The sequence below is a fragment of the Aedes albopictus genome, chromosome 2, assembly GCF_035046485.1.
Source record: "Aedes albopictus strain Foshan chromosome 2, AalbF5, whole genome shotgun sequence".
Lineage (NCBI taxonomy): Eukaryota > Metazoa > Arthropoda > Insecta > Diptera > Culicidae > Aedes > Aedes albopictus.
In genome coordinates this window covers 314,149,304-314,167,138 of record NC_085137.1, presented here as the reverse complement: position 1 = coordinate 314,167,138, position 17,835 = coordinate 314,149,304, and the positions used below count along the sequence as shown (strand labels likewise).

Genomic DNA, 17,835 nt, shown 5'->3' with positions numbered 1-17,835 from the left:
CAAGTATCCAATGGATTTCAGACATATCAGCAATTCTGACACATGCCAGTGGAAGGCAACGCAAACCTATTCAGTTTCTTCACGAGTCTGACTTATTATTTTTCCTGAATTTGTCCAGTATATTGATTGGTTTCATTTCACTCCTGTTGAATTCCTTTCCAGCTCACAAAAAATCCATACCTTCTCAATTTCCATACATTTTCAGATGGTTTTCGTTACTTTTTGTACATGTAAACACAGCCACCGTAGAAATGAACCGAACCGTGCGAAAATCATCCATCAGTCCATAGGGGTCAGACATACAGATAGAAACTCATAGATATATAGAATAATTATGTATTTCTTTCCTCGTGGAATTTAGACTTCTTTTAAATAAAACTTCCAAAACTAAAAAAAAACATTTAATTGAAAATATTTCATAGGTAATTATTGTTCAATCCTAATATATATTCCCTTATCATTGTCTTAAAAATTATTTACCAAATACAAACAAAGCAAAAACGCCCATCTTATCTTCTATCCTTGGTACACTCCAGCTAAAGAACTAAGAAATCCTACAATATGCACTTTCGCTCGCATGTGTCGGAAGAAAAACCGAAACCCAGTTAACATTTTCCTATTTCTTAGCATTTTCTTGGTCATACTAAGCCATATCACATCTAGATAAACCATGTCCACCTGCTCTTTGATCCCCGCCTTGGTCCTCCACCCTGAGCTCCGGAAGGTGGTTTCTAAACTTACACTGCACAACTGAACTTACCGTAATTCAACAAAAACAGCAAAAGCTAGAAGCGGCGAACACACCGTAAACCTTCTGTATTTATACAATCTTCGGTGGCTTCCAGTCCTCTCGCCGTCCATCCCATCCAGGTAGGAACGCCGTGCCCCACGACTGACTGGGGAAGCTTACCGGTTAGACATTTACCGTTCTACCTCCGACCACTTCGCTTCGAGACCGAGTTTGTTTTCTGGCTTTTCTGTTTGTATTATACAAATGGATTATCATATTACGATTTAAAGCTTTTTCAACTCAACTCCCCCGCCTCTGTACCAGAACCAGATCGTTTGGCTGGGTGGGGGGCAGGAGTGGGGCCAGCTTGAGAGTGAACTGTAACCAATCCGATCCAGAGCGTGTGGGGGAGCAGGCGGAAGGGGTAGAACGATCGACTGAGAAGGCATTGTTTGCAAAGATTTAGCCTTTCACTTTCTGTTGTTTTCTTGGGATTGTCATGTAACAAAAGATAACCTGCCTGTCCCACCATCACCAGCAGCATCATCATCACCGCACAGCGGATGGCAGCGTTCTCTGCTTCCTCAGGGGAAGACTTGGGACGGAACATCCGATCCGGAAAAAGAACGGAATTGAATGTTCGGGTTTCATTTTTTTTTTCGCTCAGGCGGATTTGAGATCGATTTTCGATTTTGCCACTGCCAAGGGGAATTGTTCTGTAATTCCAGTAGCGATTGAGAGTTGATATTCTCTGGGGAAGTGAGATTAAAGCTCAATCGATTGATGATTGATGCGCTTAGAAGGGACATTTTGCAGAATTTTAGGTTTATACCTAAAGTTGCCACATGACTCGAACTTTTGCCCCACAATTCGAACTTTTGCCCCACTATGTGTAAAATATGATTTCCAAATCTTTTTTGCAAAAAGTTATACATTCTAGAGCATCTTCAAAGTATACCTTGTGACGCCCGAAAATAAAACATCGAATTCGATTTCATTAAAATTCCATTCTATGCGTTGGAAAGACCATCGCATGTTACAATGTTTTGATCAAAAACCAACATTTTGTCATAACTTCTCGAAATATTGATCAATTTTCATATTTTTTGGAGTGAAAGACTCTTTTTCAAAAAGGGTTCGAACAACCTTGACACCCGAAAGAAATAATTTGAATTGAGCTCAAAAACTTCAAGAGAAACTCTTGCCCCACTCGAACTTTTGCCCCACTTTACTCTAAATGCTAATTCTACACTCAACGCAGCAGAAGCAGACCCAGAGGCTCATGGCGGCGCAACCTCAATAACAAAATTAAGCAAGTCGATAGAAATTTGACCTGTCCACAGGTCAATGCGATGGCTGGCGATCGCCCAGGATGGAAATCTTTCAATTCGGCCCTCTGCGATACGATGGTCAAAAACCATCAGGCAGGTCAGAATGTTATAATAATTTAGTCTCAAATAAACCTCCTGTACGTCCAGACCGCGTTTAGATTACGTCGTGTGTTTTCATTATTGTACAATTGTGAACGTTAGAAGTCAGTGCCAATAAAACGAAGTTCAGTCCGACCCACAAAGTCCGCGAGTTTTTCCTAATTCCGTGAAATCCGACGACCTGAAGTCAGCGTTTAAGACTAAGTGAACGCACACTTACCTTACCTTACCGGTCAGACTAAGGCCTGAGTGTTCTCGGCTGTACGTAGGAGTCATCTCCATTTTACTTGGTCCATCATGGCTGTGAGTCTCTAGTTCCGCACTCTGTGAAGGGTCCGCAAATCGTCCTCCACTTGATCGGCCCACCTAGCTCACTGCGTACCACGTCTTTTTGTACCAGTCAGATGGCTCTCGAGAATCATTTTAATCGTGTTGCTATCCGACATGCTGATGACATGACTCGCTCACTCCCAATTTTCGCGCTCCCGTCTTCCATCTGCACTTCGCTGTAGATGGTACGTAGAGTCCATGTTTCGTGCCCATAGAGGACTAACGATCTAATCAGTCTTCGTGTGACGGCGAACTCTGTTCGATCGTGGAGTTCTGCGGAGCCAAAAGTAAGCTCGATTTTCTGCCACAATGCGCCTTTGAATTTCTCTGCTGGTGTCGTTATCGGCGATCACCAGTGAGTTCAAGTACACGAATTTTGTCAACCACCTCGATATCATCACCGTCGATATAAATTCGGGGTGGCGGGCGCGGTGATTCCTCCCTGGAGCCCTTTGCCATCATGTACTTTGTCTTCGACACATTAATGACTAATCCGATTCGGCTGGATATACGTTTCCACCATCGTTCTATTTAGTCGGATATACGTTTCCGCCATCGTCTCAAATTTGCGTGCTATAATATCAATATCATCAACGAAACCAAGCAGCTGAACGGGCTTCGTTCCACTCGTGTTTATACCCGCTCTCCTTATTACACCCTCCAAAGCAAAGTTAAACAGCAAGCACGAAAGACCATCACCTTGCCGTAACACTTCGAAGGAACTCGAGAGAGTCCCTGATACTCGAACTACGCCCTTCATTTGATCCATCGTCACTTTGATCAATCGTATCAGTTTATCCGGGAGTCCGTATTCGTGCATAATCTGCCATAGCTGATCTCGATCGATTGTATCATACGCCGATTTAAAATCGATATACAAGTGATGTATGGGCACGTTGTATTCGCGGCGTTTCTGCAACCGGATGGCGAGAATCTGGTCCGTTGTAGCGCGTTCACCCATGAATCCAGCCTGATATTGCCCCACGAGCTCTCTTGCAATCGGTGATAGTCGGCGGCATAAAATTTGATAGAGTATCTTGTAGGCAACGCTCAGTAGTGTGATCACGTGGTAGTTCCCGCAATCCAACTTGTCGCCTTTTTTGTAGATGGGACACACGATACCTTCTATCCATTCCTTCGGTAATACTTCCTGCTCCCAAATCATTTTTTTTCTCCCCTGTTGGGGAAATTAAGCCACTGCGTCCAATAGGCTGAACTTTTGTGGTCAAATCATGGTAATGACCCAGTGTAGTGCGCTCACCAGTGCTTCAGCACCGCATATTGGAAGCTCGCTTGGTAGTTGATCTGCTCCAGCGGTTTTGTTGTTTTCAATCGGCCAACCTCCTTTCCTCTTGGTGGTCAGGGGCCGGAAGTCTTTCGTCCTGTGCACATACTCCTAGATCTGTTATCACGCCACATTCGGTGCTTGCAAAGTCGCCATTGAGGTGCTCATCGTAATACTGCGCCACCTCTCGACCATCTTACACTCGCTCGTGAGAATATTCCCGTGATTATCTTGGCACATGTCGGCTTGTGGCACAAGACCTCTGCGCGAGCGATTAAGCTTCCCGCAGAACTTTCGTGTGGGCTGCAAAACGGTGAGTCGATAAGCAGAGCGTCCAATATAGCTCCTGTCCTCACAAGTTCCTTCCACACTCCTTCCACGGGTCAAGCGATGACAAAGACCGCCAGCTAAGAGTTGTGTGCTTAGCTGGTAGTGCAGCCTGGGCACTGTTGTCCTTCTAACTTCAGCTAGATTGAGGAGGTACGATCCGAGTGTCTGTTCACCAAGGAGATGCGGCTCAAACAGCGTCTGTTCTGGCATCCAGCGGCTGAGTAAGAAACGCTGCACCACGCCCAGCTAGATCCAAGGTGGTAGCCCCATCAGCGTGGTCGTCCCAGTGTTGGTTGGGACGTTAAACAGAACTGGCACGATGGCCCTCCGGCGAGACAGGAGTGTTGGCGTAGGCCCAATAAGCCACCCGTAAAAATCCCCATTGCGAATAACATAGGAGAAAATACGACTCGATACAATCGGCAAAGACCCACGCGACGAAGTAAGGACTACGATTGGAAAGTTGGAACATGGAATTGCAAGTCACTAGGTTTCGCAGGATGTGACAGGGTAATCTACGACGAACTACATCCCCGCAACTTCGACATCGTGGCGTTGCAGGAACTTTGTTGGACTGGACAGAAAGTGTGGGAAAGCGGGCATCGAGCGGCTACCTTCTACCAAAGCTGTGGCACCACCAATGAACTGGGAACAGGATTTATAGTGTTGGGCAAGATGCGACAACGTGTGATCGGGTGGCAGCCAATCAACGCAAGGATGTGCATGTTGAGAGTTAAGGGCCGTTTCTTCAACTACAGCATCATCAACGTCCACTGCCCACACGAAGGGAGACCCGATGACGAGAAAAAAGCGTTCTACGCGCAGTTAGAGCAAACATACGATGGTTGCTCGCCGCGTGACGTGAAAATCGTTGTCGGCGACATGCACGCGCAGGTAGGAAGGGAGGAAATGTACAGACCGGTAATCGGGCGAAACAGCCTGCACGCCGTATCGAATGATAACGGCCAGCGATGCGTAAACTTTGCAGCCTCCCGTGGTATGGTAGTCCGAAGCACCTTCTTCCCCCGCAAAGATATCCACAAAGCCACCTGGAGATCACCCGACCATCAAACAGAAAACCAAATCGACCACGTTCTAATCGACGGTAAATTCTTCTCAGATATAACCAACGTCCGCACATACCGCAGTAGGAATATGGATTCGGATCACTACTTAGTCGCTGTATGCCTGCGCTCAAAACTTTCGACAGTTATCACCACGCGTCGAAGTCGAACGCCGCGGCTCAACATCGAGCAACTTCGTAACGTAGAAGTGGTTCAAGACTACGCGCAGCAATTAGCAGTGGCCCTATCAACGGAAGAGCAGCTTGGCGCAGCTACACTTGAAGATGGCTGGAGGGACATCCGATCCGCCATAGATAGTACCTCGGCTACAGCACTAGGCTTCGCGTCTCCGAAACACAGAAACGACTGGTACGACGGCGAATGTGAACAGTTGAAAAACGAGAAGAATGCAGCATGGGCGAGAAATCTGCAACACCGTACGAGAGCGAATGAGGCACGTTACAAACAGGCGCGGAATAGGCAGAACTCAGTCTTCCGGATGAAGAAGCGCCAGCAGGAAGAACGAGATCGCGAAGCGATGGAAGAGCTGTACCGCGCTAAGGAAACACGAAAGTTCTACGAGAAGCTGAACCGCTCGCGCAGAGGCTTTGTGCCACAAGCCGACATGTGCCGAGATAATCACGGGAATATTCTCACGAGCAAGCGTGAGGTGGTCGAGAGGTGGCGGCAGCATTACGATGAGCACCTCAATGGCGACGTTGCAAGTACCGAACGTGGCGTGGTAACAAATCTAGGAGTATGTGCACAGGACGAAAGACTTCCGGCGGGATTGAGGAGGAGGTTGGCCGGTTGAAAAACAACAAAGCCGCTGGAGCAGATCAACTACCAAGCGAGCTTCTAAAATACGGTGGAGAAGCACTGGTGAGAGCACTACACTGGGTCATTACCAAGATTTGGGAGGAGGAAGTATTACCGGAGGAATGGATGGAAGGTATCGTGTGTCCCATCTACAAAAAGGGCGACAAGTTGGATTGCGGGAACTACCGCGCGATCACACTACTGAGCGCTGCCTACAAAATACTCTCTCAAATTTTATGCCGCCGTCTATCACCGATTGCAAGAGAGTTCGTGGGGCAATATCAGGCTGGATTTATGGGTGAACGCGCTACAACGGACCAGATGTTCGCCATCCGCCAGGTGTTGCAGAAATGCCGCGAATACAACGTGCCCACACATCACTTGTTCATCGATTTCAAATCGGCGTATGATACAATCGATCGAGAACAGCTATGGCAGATTATGCACGAATACGGATTCACGGATAAACTGATACGGTTGATCAAGGCGACGATGGATCGAGTGATGTGCGTAGTTCGAGTATCAGAGACACTCTCGAGTCCCCTCGAATCTCGCAGAGGGTTACGGAAAGGTGATGGTCTTTCGTGCTTGCTGTTCAACATTGCTTTGGAGGGTGTAATAAGAAGAGCGGGGATAAACACGAGTGGGACGATTTTCACGAAGTCCGTTCAGCTGCTTGGTTTCGCCAATGATATTGATATTATTGCTCGTAAATTTGAGACGATGGCGGGAACGTACATCCGACTAAAGAGTGAAGCCAGACGAATCGGGTTAGTCAATAATGTGTCGAAGACAAAGTACATGATGGCAAAGGGCTCCAGGGAGGAATCACCGCGCCCGCCACCCCGAATTCATATCGACGGTGTTGAAATCGAGGCGGTTGAAGAATTCGTGTACTTGGGCTCACTGGTGACCGACGACAACGAGAAATTCAGAGGCGCATTGTGGCAGGAAATCGTGCCTACTTTGGACTCCGCAGAACTCTACGATCGAATAAAGTTCGCCGTAACACGAAGTTAACCATCTACAAAACGTTGATTAGACCGGTCGTCCTCTATGGGCACGAAACATGGACCCTACGTGCAGAGGACCAACGCGCCCTTGGAGTTTTCGAACGGAAGGTGCTGCGTACCATCTACGGCGGAGTGCAGATGGAAGACGGGACTTGGAGAAGGCGAATGAACCACGAGCTGCATCAGCTGCTGGGAGAACCAACCGTCGTCCATACCGCGAAAATCGGGAGGCTACGGTGGGCGGGTCACGTCATCAGGATGTCGGATAGCAACCCGACTAAAATGGTTCTCGAGAGTCATCCGATCGGTACAAGAAGACGTGGAGCACAGCGAGCTAGGTGGGTCGACCAAGTGGAGGACGATCTGCGGACCCTACGCAGAGTGCGGACTGGAGGCAAACAGCCATGGACCGAGTGGAATGGAGGCGGCTACTATGTACAGCAGAGGCCACCCCGGCCTTAGCCTGACCGGTAAGGTAAGTATCATCAGCGGAAGGTGGGCCTACTACGGGCTCCAGAAGAAACTGCGGTCGTAAAAGATTCACCCACGCACCAAATGCACCATGTACAAAACGGTGATCCTCTACGGGCACGAGACATGGACCATGCTCGAGAAGGACCTGCAACAACTCGGAGTTTTCGAGCGACGCGTGATAAGGACGATCTTCGGCGGTGTACAGGAGAACGATGTGTGGCGGAGAAGGATGAACCACGAGGTCGTTGCACTTTACGGCGAACCCAGCATCCAGTAGGTGGCCAAAGCCGGAAGGATACGGTGGGCAGGGCATGTTGCTAGAATGCCGGACAACAACCCTGCAAAGCCGGTGTTTGCAACTGATCCGGTTGGCACAAGAAGGCGTGGAGCGCAGAGAGTACGATGGGCGGACCACACGGAAAAATCGATGTACACAGAGCAAGGAGTAACTTTCACGCAGCGATCGAAAAGACAAAAGATTTCATGCAAACTTGTGTGAAATTTTACGCAAATTTGTGTAACACCGGATCAGCACATTTTTTGTGCTGATCCAGTCGTACGTAAATATGAGTGAAAAATCCTCTGTCTTTTTGCAAGTTACTCATTCGCTGTGTACTTTCGTTTAAGGGTGCAGGTGGAGCGTGACCTGGCGAGCATTGGGCGCGACCGAGGATGGAGAGCGACAGCCACAAACCGAGTATGTATTGTGGCGTACTATTGTTGATTATGTCTTGTCTTAAATGTGATGTTGAACAAATAAATGCATGTATGTTTCTTCTTCATCTTGGCATAACGTCACCACTGGGATGAAGCCTGCTTTTCAGCTTTGTGTTATATGAGCTCACTTCCACAGTTTTAACTGAGATCTTCCTCTGCCAATGACCATTTTGCATGCGTATATCGTGTGGCAGGTACGGAGGGGTACTCTAGTTCCAAGTAAGTCGTGGAGATGTCCTTTACGTAAAGTATCTGGACCCACCGGGAATGCAATCCGTCACCCTCAGTATCTTGTGTTTCTTCTAATTCTTCTTCTTTATGGCTCTACGTTCCCACTAGAACTCGGCCTACCTCTCTTCAACTTAGTGTTCTTTGAGCACTTCCACAGTTATTAATTGAAGGGCATTCTTTGCTTGCCATTGCATGAATTTGTATATTGTGAGGCAAGGACAACGATACTCTATGCCCAGGGAGTCGTGAAAATTTCCCCGACCGGAACGGGAATCGAGTCCGCCGTCTCCGGATTGGCGATCCATAGCCTTTACCACTTGGTTAACTGGTAACTTTCAGCATGGTCATTAGACTGGGTCAACAAAGTCGATTTTTCGGAACAAAGCTTTTTCGATTCCTTTTAGCGTCCAAAGCAACTGTGCAAAATTTGGGAGCAATTTATTGATTCCCCGTATTCCGCATTGCGATTGAAATTTGTATGCAATTTAGTATGGGAAATCGTGCTTTTTTTTGCATTTTTCTCATAAAATTGAATTTTTTCCTCCTAAACGATCTAACTAATGACGTTGAAGTATAGCCTAGGACATAGTTTCCCAAACTGTGGGTCGCGACCCCCCAGGGGGGTCGCCGGCCTTCCTCCAGGGGGTCGCGATGGACAGTTGAATATTTCACTGTAACAGACAACAAATGAGGGAATTGCTATGGTGGGTCGCGAAAAGTACGTCTGCTGGCAAAGGGGGTCGCGCACCCGAAAAGTTTGGGAACCTATGGCCTAGGATATGCCGAAAAACTTTGCCGAAGACCGCAAAGTGATCCGACACTTGTGAAAAAAGTTATAACGTACACATTACTCGGTGCTGCTTAACATTTAACATGTAAAGGAATAACATCAATAATAAAATCTCTATTTTTGGCATAAGTTACCATGCGAATAACTTTTTTTCATAAGCGCTGGATAACTTTGCGGTATTCGGCAAAGTTTTTAGGCATATCCTAGGCTATACTTTAACGTCATTTGTTACATGGTATTAGACAAAAGAATTCAACTTATGAGTAAAATGCAAAAAAGTACGTTTTCCCATACTAAATTTCATACAAATTTCAATCGCAATGCTGAATACGGGTACGCAACCAATCGCTCCCAAATTTTGCACAGTTGTTTTGGACGCTAATATAGATTTAAAAAGCTTTGTTCCGGGTTGATACGATCAAATTTAAAGTTCCTCCATACAACGTTGACCCACTCTAATGGTCATGCTGAATACCCACGCCTTTACAGGTGTGTCTATATGAGCCTTGGCTTGATTTTAATCGTTACAACCGAAAATTGTCCCAACCAAAGTTTTCCTATCGATCCGAAGAAAAACGATTATTTCTTCTGGGAATTTTCCGGCAAGAAATTACCTTCCAAAATTCCCATTCAATTCAATTTACCCCATTCAATCACTTGCCCGCACACAAATCGCCCAGGGCCAGTCGTTTTCTGTCTGGAGCACCACAAACCGCAACCACAAACCAACAACGTGGAATCCTTCGATAATTCAATCATGGACCCCAACCGACTGACTGGGCGACGGCAGCCGTTCGTCTGTAATGACTCTATCGAAATCGATCGGCGTAACATTGATGCCTTTGTGTCACTACTACCTACTGGTTGGTTGACCGACTGAAGAACCCGGTGCGGTGGTCTAGGGCTGGTTGCTTGCAAGACGCTCCTGACTCGACAGGAAGGGTAAATTGAATTTCGCCAGAAGTAAAGTACCCAAGCAGTTTAATTTTCATTTTCCGGGCGCTTCTCTCCTTTTATTGCAAGGAGCATGTTTCGAAATTACCCGGATGCTTAAGACAAACAGCAGGGATGCGCCGAGGAAGGGGAACCACGTGAAGCATGAAAAATGTAATAAAAACCTCTTCACGGGAGCCGTGGGTCTGGGCGGGGTGTGTCTGTATATACACGGTACTTACCTACTTCGAGACAAGAAAACAATCGTCGTTCTTGCAAGAATGATACTTACCAGTTTTGGTTTGGGTTTGGGTGTAGCATCCATCCAGGTAGCAGCTGGGAATTGAGAATGGTTTAATCCCGGTGGAACTTATTTTTTGGCATTGAAGGATTGCTTTTTTAAAGATTTTTAGATGCTCCACAGGTGACACATTGCATTGCGGTGCGGTGGGATGATTTATTGCACGCGGTGCTTGGTGAACGAAACGCTGAGTAGGGTTTGGATTTAATCCACTGTCAAAAATTTATGGCGCTTTGCTAGACTGGATTAACGAAGGATGGTAGCTTATTGGTTCAGTAATTATTGTATGCATATTTGAAAAAGGTGAAAACAAAGCATACTAGTAGTATTCAATACATTTATTTTCAGAACATCGCATTTAATATAACTTATAATCAACAATAGGACACATCGTCCTTTGCTGCTTCGCGTTTCAGACGGGTATGCAGCTCTGCCACAGTTCCAAATGTTCTGGAGATAATACACGTGTCGTCCGCAAAGCACACAAATTCGCCAGATTTCGTTAAAATCGTACCTCGGCTTTTGACCCCGTCCATCGCATTGCACCTTCCAGATATTGAACAGTCAGCATGCAATTTCTTCACCATATCTCAGTCCCCGGTGATCCAAACCACTACGCAGTTGTGTACATGCATCGTCCATCGTTGATTTGGTCGGTCTGGTCAGCTCCCTTCCTTTCACTCCTCCGGTAACCATTCGGTTTACCAGATCCTGACTATCAACCTGTCCAGGCAATTTTTTTTTTCTGGCCCCTCTTGATGAGTTCAGTTTCGATACCATTCTTACCTGCTGGATTTTCGGTTTCACTCGGACGTCGATCAGACGCTCCTAACTCAACGCGAACTCGATAACGATAAAGGTTGCTTGATAATCTCTCGATAACGATAATCAAACGATAACTCAATGCGGAGATCAACGTACCTTCGATAGTTTTGCGATAAATCAAGTTACCTTAATAACGGTTCAAATCGCGAAGAAAAATTTTTGAAGACGATATCGAGTCGATAATTCGGCACCAACATTTCAAAAGGGCGTAACTGCTTCTGCAACCAATGCCTTCTCATAAAGCTGTGGACCGTATCTCATCCCTCCCGAGCAATCCATTAGCACAAATAGAAAGATAAAATCCTCCTCTTTCGTTTAATGGATGTGAATTGCGAAAGATGAATGATATACGTTGCACAGCTCTGTGAGAAGTAATTGGTTATAAAGGCAGTTACGCCCTTTTGAAATGTTGATGCCGAATTTTTGCAGTTACAGGCACACGCAGCGATACAGATGACGTTTCCGGCTAAAGAAGTTATATATATCGACGATAACGATAACAGGCGTTAACTTATCGGCGATAACGATATTTTATCGATTAACAGCCTTTGTGCAGACTTTCATTATTACTTGCATGTAAAAGAAACCATTTTTACCTTGATTTTATTCAAACATACGCTAAAATATCTTTCAATGCATGTTATTTTTATGCACTAAATTGGATAAAAAAGGGAAAGCTACTCAGAACCAATATTGTGCATAAGAATATTTAATAATGACGGGAGGTATTGCAAAAGCGGCCAGGGGCTGTTTATAGAGGAGAGCAAAGGAAGTATATGGCGGCGCTTCAGGGGATCTCAAGGGGTTTCTGCAGGATACCTCAGGAGGGTTTTCGGGGTGATGGGGTTTTCGAAAGCATTTCAGGAAGTTTCAGAGGATTTTAGAGACCCCATCACAATATACTTTGAAACGCCCCTAAAATACCTTTTGATTTAAAGGTGTTCTTAAAACCCCTTGATACGACCCTGACCTAAAATGCCTTGAAATGACCCTGAAACCTCCGTAATCTCATTGAAACGCCCTTGGAATCATCATTATCAATTCGAAATGCCTCTGAAACCTCTTTGGACGCCTTGAATAGGGTCCATAAACTCTTTGAAACGCACCTGAAACCCCTTGAAACGCCCCTGAAATGCAATCAAACGCATCTTAAACCGCTAGGAACGCCCTAATTTTTTTCTAAAACACCCTGAAACTCTCTTAAATTACCTAAATACCTTGAAACGCCCCTCAAACCCCCGCAACGACCTTCACAAGAGGATGAGAACCCTAGATTTGCCATTAAAGCCCCTTGAAACGTCCCTGAAACCCCCTTCATACTATTGAAATGTCCCTGTTTCCCCGTAATCCCATTAAAACGCCAACCAATCTCGACAGAACGCCCTTAAAAGGCTTTTAAAATCTCCAGGAACAACCCTGAAGCTCCTTGGAACCCCCTTTTTGCCTTTCTCGTACACTAAGTGTACTGGAAAGGCTATATGTTCACTCCAAAAACGACTTTTTGATAGAAGGCTCGGAGGGTCAAGTCACATATACCAATCAACTCAGCTCGACGAATTGAAGTGATGTCTGTGTGTGTATGTGTGTGTGTGTGTATGTGTGTGTGTGTGTGTGTGTGTGTATGTGTGTGTACAAATAAACTCACATCACTTTTTGGCAGTAAACCTCAACCGATTTTAATGACCGACGGTTCATTCGACGCGGAATCTGGTCCCATTGTTTCCTATTGAAAATGGTTCGGATCGGTCCAGCCGTTCCGGAGTTATGGCCATTTACGTGTTCCGGACCAGCACCCTTGGAAGGGGCCATACATAAAAATGTAACAAGCACATACATGCGACACATCAAACTGTGGCATTTTGGATAACCTGATGAACAGTCAGCAAGAAAACAGTCTCAGACCATATCTGAACCGGTAGTGTTCCGGAATCGGTTCCGGGAGTCCCGCCGGAAGTGGCCAAATATAGAAGTGAACAAAATCCATGTATGCGACACATCAAATTGCGGCATTTTGGATAACCTGATGAACAGTCAGCAAGAAAACAGTCTCAGACCATATATGAACCGGTAGTGTTCCGGACTCGGTTCCGGATGTCCCGCTGGAAGTGGTCATATATAAAAGTGATGAAACCCATGCATGCGGCACATCAAACTACGGCATTTTCGATAACCTGATGAGCAGTTAGCAAGAAAACAGTCTTAGACCTTATATGAACCGGTAGTGTTTCAGAACCGGTTCCGGGTGTTCCGCCGGAAGTGGCCGTATATAAAAGTTGACAAAACTCTTGCATGCGGCAAATCAAATCACGGCTTTTTCGACAACTTGATGACCGGTTATTGAGGAAGTAGGCTCAGACCACATTATGGACTGTCAGTAGTGCCGAAACTAGTTCCCTCCGAAAGCGGCTAAATATAAAATTGAACCAAACCCATGGCTTATTTGATAACCTAATAAGCTTTAGCAAGCAAATAGGCTCAGACTATTTAAGAGACTATCGGTAGTGTTTCGCAACCGGTTCCGGGCCGGAAGTGACACCAAACCCATGCATGCGATACCTCAAATCACGGCTTTTTAGGTAACATGATGAACAGTTGCAAGAAAATAGACGCAAGCCCTATCAGTGTGTTACGGAACTGATTACGGGTGTCTCGCCAAAAATGATCAAATGTAAAAGAGAACCAATACATGCGACATATCGATGACTTTTTCAGTAACAAGATAAACGGTTAACCAACAAATAATCTCAGACCATATTTGGGAGAACCGGTAGTGTTCCAGAACTGGTGACAAGACTAGTAACGCGTCGGAAGTGGTAAAATATTGAAAGGAACTAAACCATAGCGGCGTTTTTGATAATCTGATGAACGGTAAACAAGAAAATAGTCTCAGGCCACAGTAGTTCGAGGCATTTTCAAAAATTTGCCGAACGGTTAGCAAGAAAATAGCCTCAAATCACATCAATTTCCGGCTTTTCAGGTCACGTGATGAACAGTTGACAAAAACATAGTCTAAGACCATATTTGAGACAACCGGAATCAGTTCCAGGTGTCCCGCCGGAAGTAGTGAATCGTAGAATTTAACCAAACCCATGCAAGCTGCACATCAAATAGCAGAATTATAAAGGTTAACAAAATAAATGTCATAGCGATAAATCAAATTGTGGCTTTTTTGATAGCATGTAAACGTTGGGTAAGATTATAAATGAAGAAATAATCAAAGTCTTCATATATGCGAGAGAACGAAATCGTGACCAAAGCGATCTCTTCAAATCACACCATTTCAGATTTCAGAGGTGTAAATGTATAGTAGGATGGATCAACGTTTTATATAAAAATATAATTTAATCGCGTCAACCTTATACAGTTTTTCAATCTCCAATCTCCTTATGCTTCTAAAATTACTGCTCACAATTTGGGTGCGGCTAATTGAGCTCTCACTCTTCTCATTGCGATTTAAATTTGAGTGGAAAATTTACATTTTCTGCATTTTCCTCGTAGGAAGGTCAAATTTTACATGAATCGTGTTACCAATGATAATAAAATATAGCCTAAAGTGTGCTGAAATAAACATTGGTGATGATCACAAAGTGATCTGTGATTGAGCTTGAGCTTGAGCTTGATTGACCGCCCGCAGTTGCAACTCCAGTATCGCCAGATCAACTACACTCACACAAGGAACCAATGAGATAGCTGCTTGGGACTAACAGGCATCTTCAGTGTGTGAGCGTTGGTGGTCTTGTATTTATAGGCGACAATGGCGCCTGCTGCGTCAGGATGCAGGTCAATGGGGAAGGGGAGGGAAGTGATGATTGCAATCGCTTGCCCACATCAGGCCGTTGAATCCTCTGCGCCTGCACAAGGTCATGCGGATGTTGGTGTGTTGGTGGGAAATGTTTATTTTGGCACATGGATCATGCATTGGTGCAAGGGTGCCAGGAGTAAAGTGATAGATTGTGTGAAGATTACTGTGAAGCGGCACAGTCCGCTTGGTTGCATAGCTTGCAGGCGTTATATGATAGATTGACACTGTGCTGTGATGAAAGTTGGAAGGAAGGGAAACGGCTTTTTTCAATCCGTTTCTGGTTCTAGCGATCGCTACGAACATACGAATATACATGAGATGTATATGTAGGAGAGAGAGAGTGAGAGAGAAAGTAGATAGATACAAAGTAGGAGGAAAGGGACGAGCCAGGGATTGAACCCAGGACCTTCTGCATATGAATCAGAAGCGGTAGCCACTAGACCACCAAGCTCGTCTCACAAAGTGATCTGTGATTGTGAATAAAGTTAACCTTCTTCAAGCATTAGCTGACGCTCACCCCGCTGCCGTAGTGGATGGAATGGGGTCACAATGACCCCAATACACGACTAGGGTTAAGGTGGTCAAGCAGTCAACTGAGAGGTCTGATCTTTTTCTGCTCTGTTTGGTTGTTGAACATAACATCGGAATATGTATCATCAATAAGTTTCGAAAATCGATGATGGCTTTGTTAAAATTGTTGCTAGTGTAAAGTGTTTTCAGGATTCAGGAACATTTTGGCTAACATCGAAGAAAAGTTTATGAGTACATATTCGACGAGAAAGGAATTATCACCACTAGGTGGATTAATCTGGGTTTTTTTTTGTCTCTCTGGGAGCTTTTTGGAAACTCCCTCAGCCTCACTTCAAATGTTCAAGAGCAAGACCTGTTCTCGCGAACTAGATTTCCTCAGTAACGCCCAAACTTAATTTATGCATAAATGTCCCTCTTTTTGTACTTTTTCAATTTATTCACATTTTCAATTTATGCAGTTCCAGCCATGTGCATAAAAAAGTTCCCAGTATACTGATGGAGAATAAAAAATAAATAATCAGAGTAACACACTTGCTCCTAGGAGGGTATGCGTTCAGGATATGAAATAACATCGAATAAATAGCTCAGTATTGTTCAGGTCAAAGGTGAAATGGTGTTATTGATTAAATAATGCGTGAATTGTTGAAAACAAACAATTAATTTCATCAACAATAGCAAATAATAGGACAGATCGGTGAAGTTCTAGATTTGTAGTAATGAGCTGAATTTTAGTATGGTGAGAAGGTCAATTCTCAATTTCTGCAATGAAATGATGCAAAAAGCGTGGGTATTATGATTCCTAGCCTAATTTGATGTTGTTTGAGCAAAACTTTGCCCAACAGTGTTGTTGTTTTCTCCATTTCTTGCAACATAAACAACATAGTTATCCAAAGTTTTGCTCAAGCAGCATCAAATTAGACAAGGAATCATAATACCCACGCTTTTTGCACCATTTTATTGCAGAAACGGAGAATTGACCTTCTCACCATACAAAAATTCAGCTCATTACTACAAATCTAGTACTACACCGAACGTGCCCCATTTACTTACAAAACATATTTACTTTTTATATTTCAGATGTCATGGAAATTGGATTGCAATTTTTCATACTGGATGGTAAGTTTTATAAATCATTAAATTTCAATTTACTCGGTTATCCTGGGACAAAAACGAAACTTTTACTCTAGATAATTCAAACACCCGGATAATCGAGTCATGTATTCTTTTGTCACAGCTAAGTGTGGAAATGGCTATATGCTCACTTAAAAAACAAATTTTCGATAGAAGGCTGCGAGGGTCAGGTCCAAGCCCGTACGCAGGGGGGGGGATTGGATGGTACCCCCCTCTTTACCCCAATTTCATATACTAGGCGCGACTCCGTCTTTTACCGAAAATGCCAAAAACCTCTTTACGCCTTTCTGTACACGGCCCTGGCAGGTCACATATATCAATCAACTCAGTTCGACAGTTGAGATAATGTCTGTGTGTATGTATGTGTACAAAAAAGGTCACTCACATCACTCTTAAGACACTTCCCATTGGCCGATTTTTAAAATTATAGCTCGAATCGAACCGGAATTTGACCGCATTGTTTGCTATTAAAGTCCGGATTGGTCAGGGCGGTCAAGTTATGCTCACGTCAGTGATCCGGACCAGCATCGGTAGAACTGGCCGTGTATAAAACTGAACTATCCCCATCATGCGACACATCAAACAACGGCTTTTTCAGTTTTTATTTCTATGTATTTTAACCTCTAAATTTATTATAAACTAGTATCAAACAGTGGCGATTTTACTAACCTTTAGCATGATTGGCGAATATTGTGTGGAAATCAACACTGAATTCCAGGAATTCCACGATGTCGATCCAAAATTCAAGATGGCAGCCTTATACTCAAAATGGTGGCTCCTTTGGCGGCTCCAAATTCAAGATTGAGGTTGTTTAATGGAGTTTTAGGCTCTAAAACCATTCAATGTGGGTATATTTGGTATATGGAGTATATGACCGGAGCTCAAAAATGGCGACTGGAATGCCCAAGATAACGTCTCAAAATTCAAAATGGCGGCTGTTCAATAGAGGTTTAGGCTCAAGAATCATGCAATATGGGTATATTTAAAATGTAGAAGTCCGGAGTCCAAAAATGGCGACCGAAATATGCAAGATGGCGGTCTAAAATCGAAAATGACGGCTTAAAATTCAAGATTGCGGCTTTTTTAATAGTTTGAGGCT

General features: G+C 44.6%; 1 protein-coding gene and 1 pseudogene across 1 annotated transcript in view; one reads left to right on the top strand and one right to left on the bottom strand.

Annotated features, from left to right (window-relative positions):
- LOC134288830 (eukaryotic translation initiation factor 4E1-like) overlaps window positions 1-10,471 on the bottom strand; it is a 39,786-nt pseudogene extending 29,315 nt beyond the window's left edge.
- LOC134288209 (uncharacterized) overlaps window positions 1-17,835 on the top strand; it is a 186,176-nt gene that overhangs the window by 124,498 nt on the left and 43,843 nt on the right. Inside the window, exon 2 of the mRNA XM_062852283.1 lies at window positions 16,683-16,721. Within this exon, the coding sequence (XP_062708267.1) occupies window positions 16,683-16,721 (39 nt within the window). The remainder of the gene's footprint in view (window positions 1-16,682; window positions 16,722-17,835) is intronic.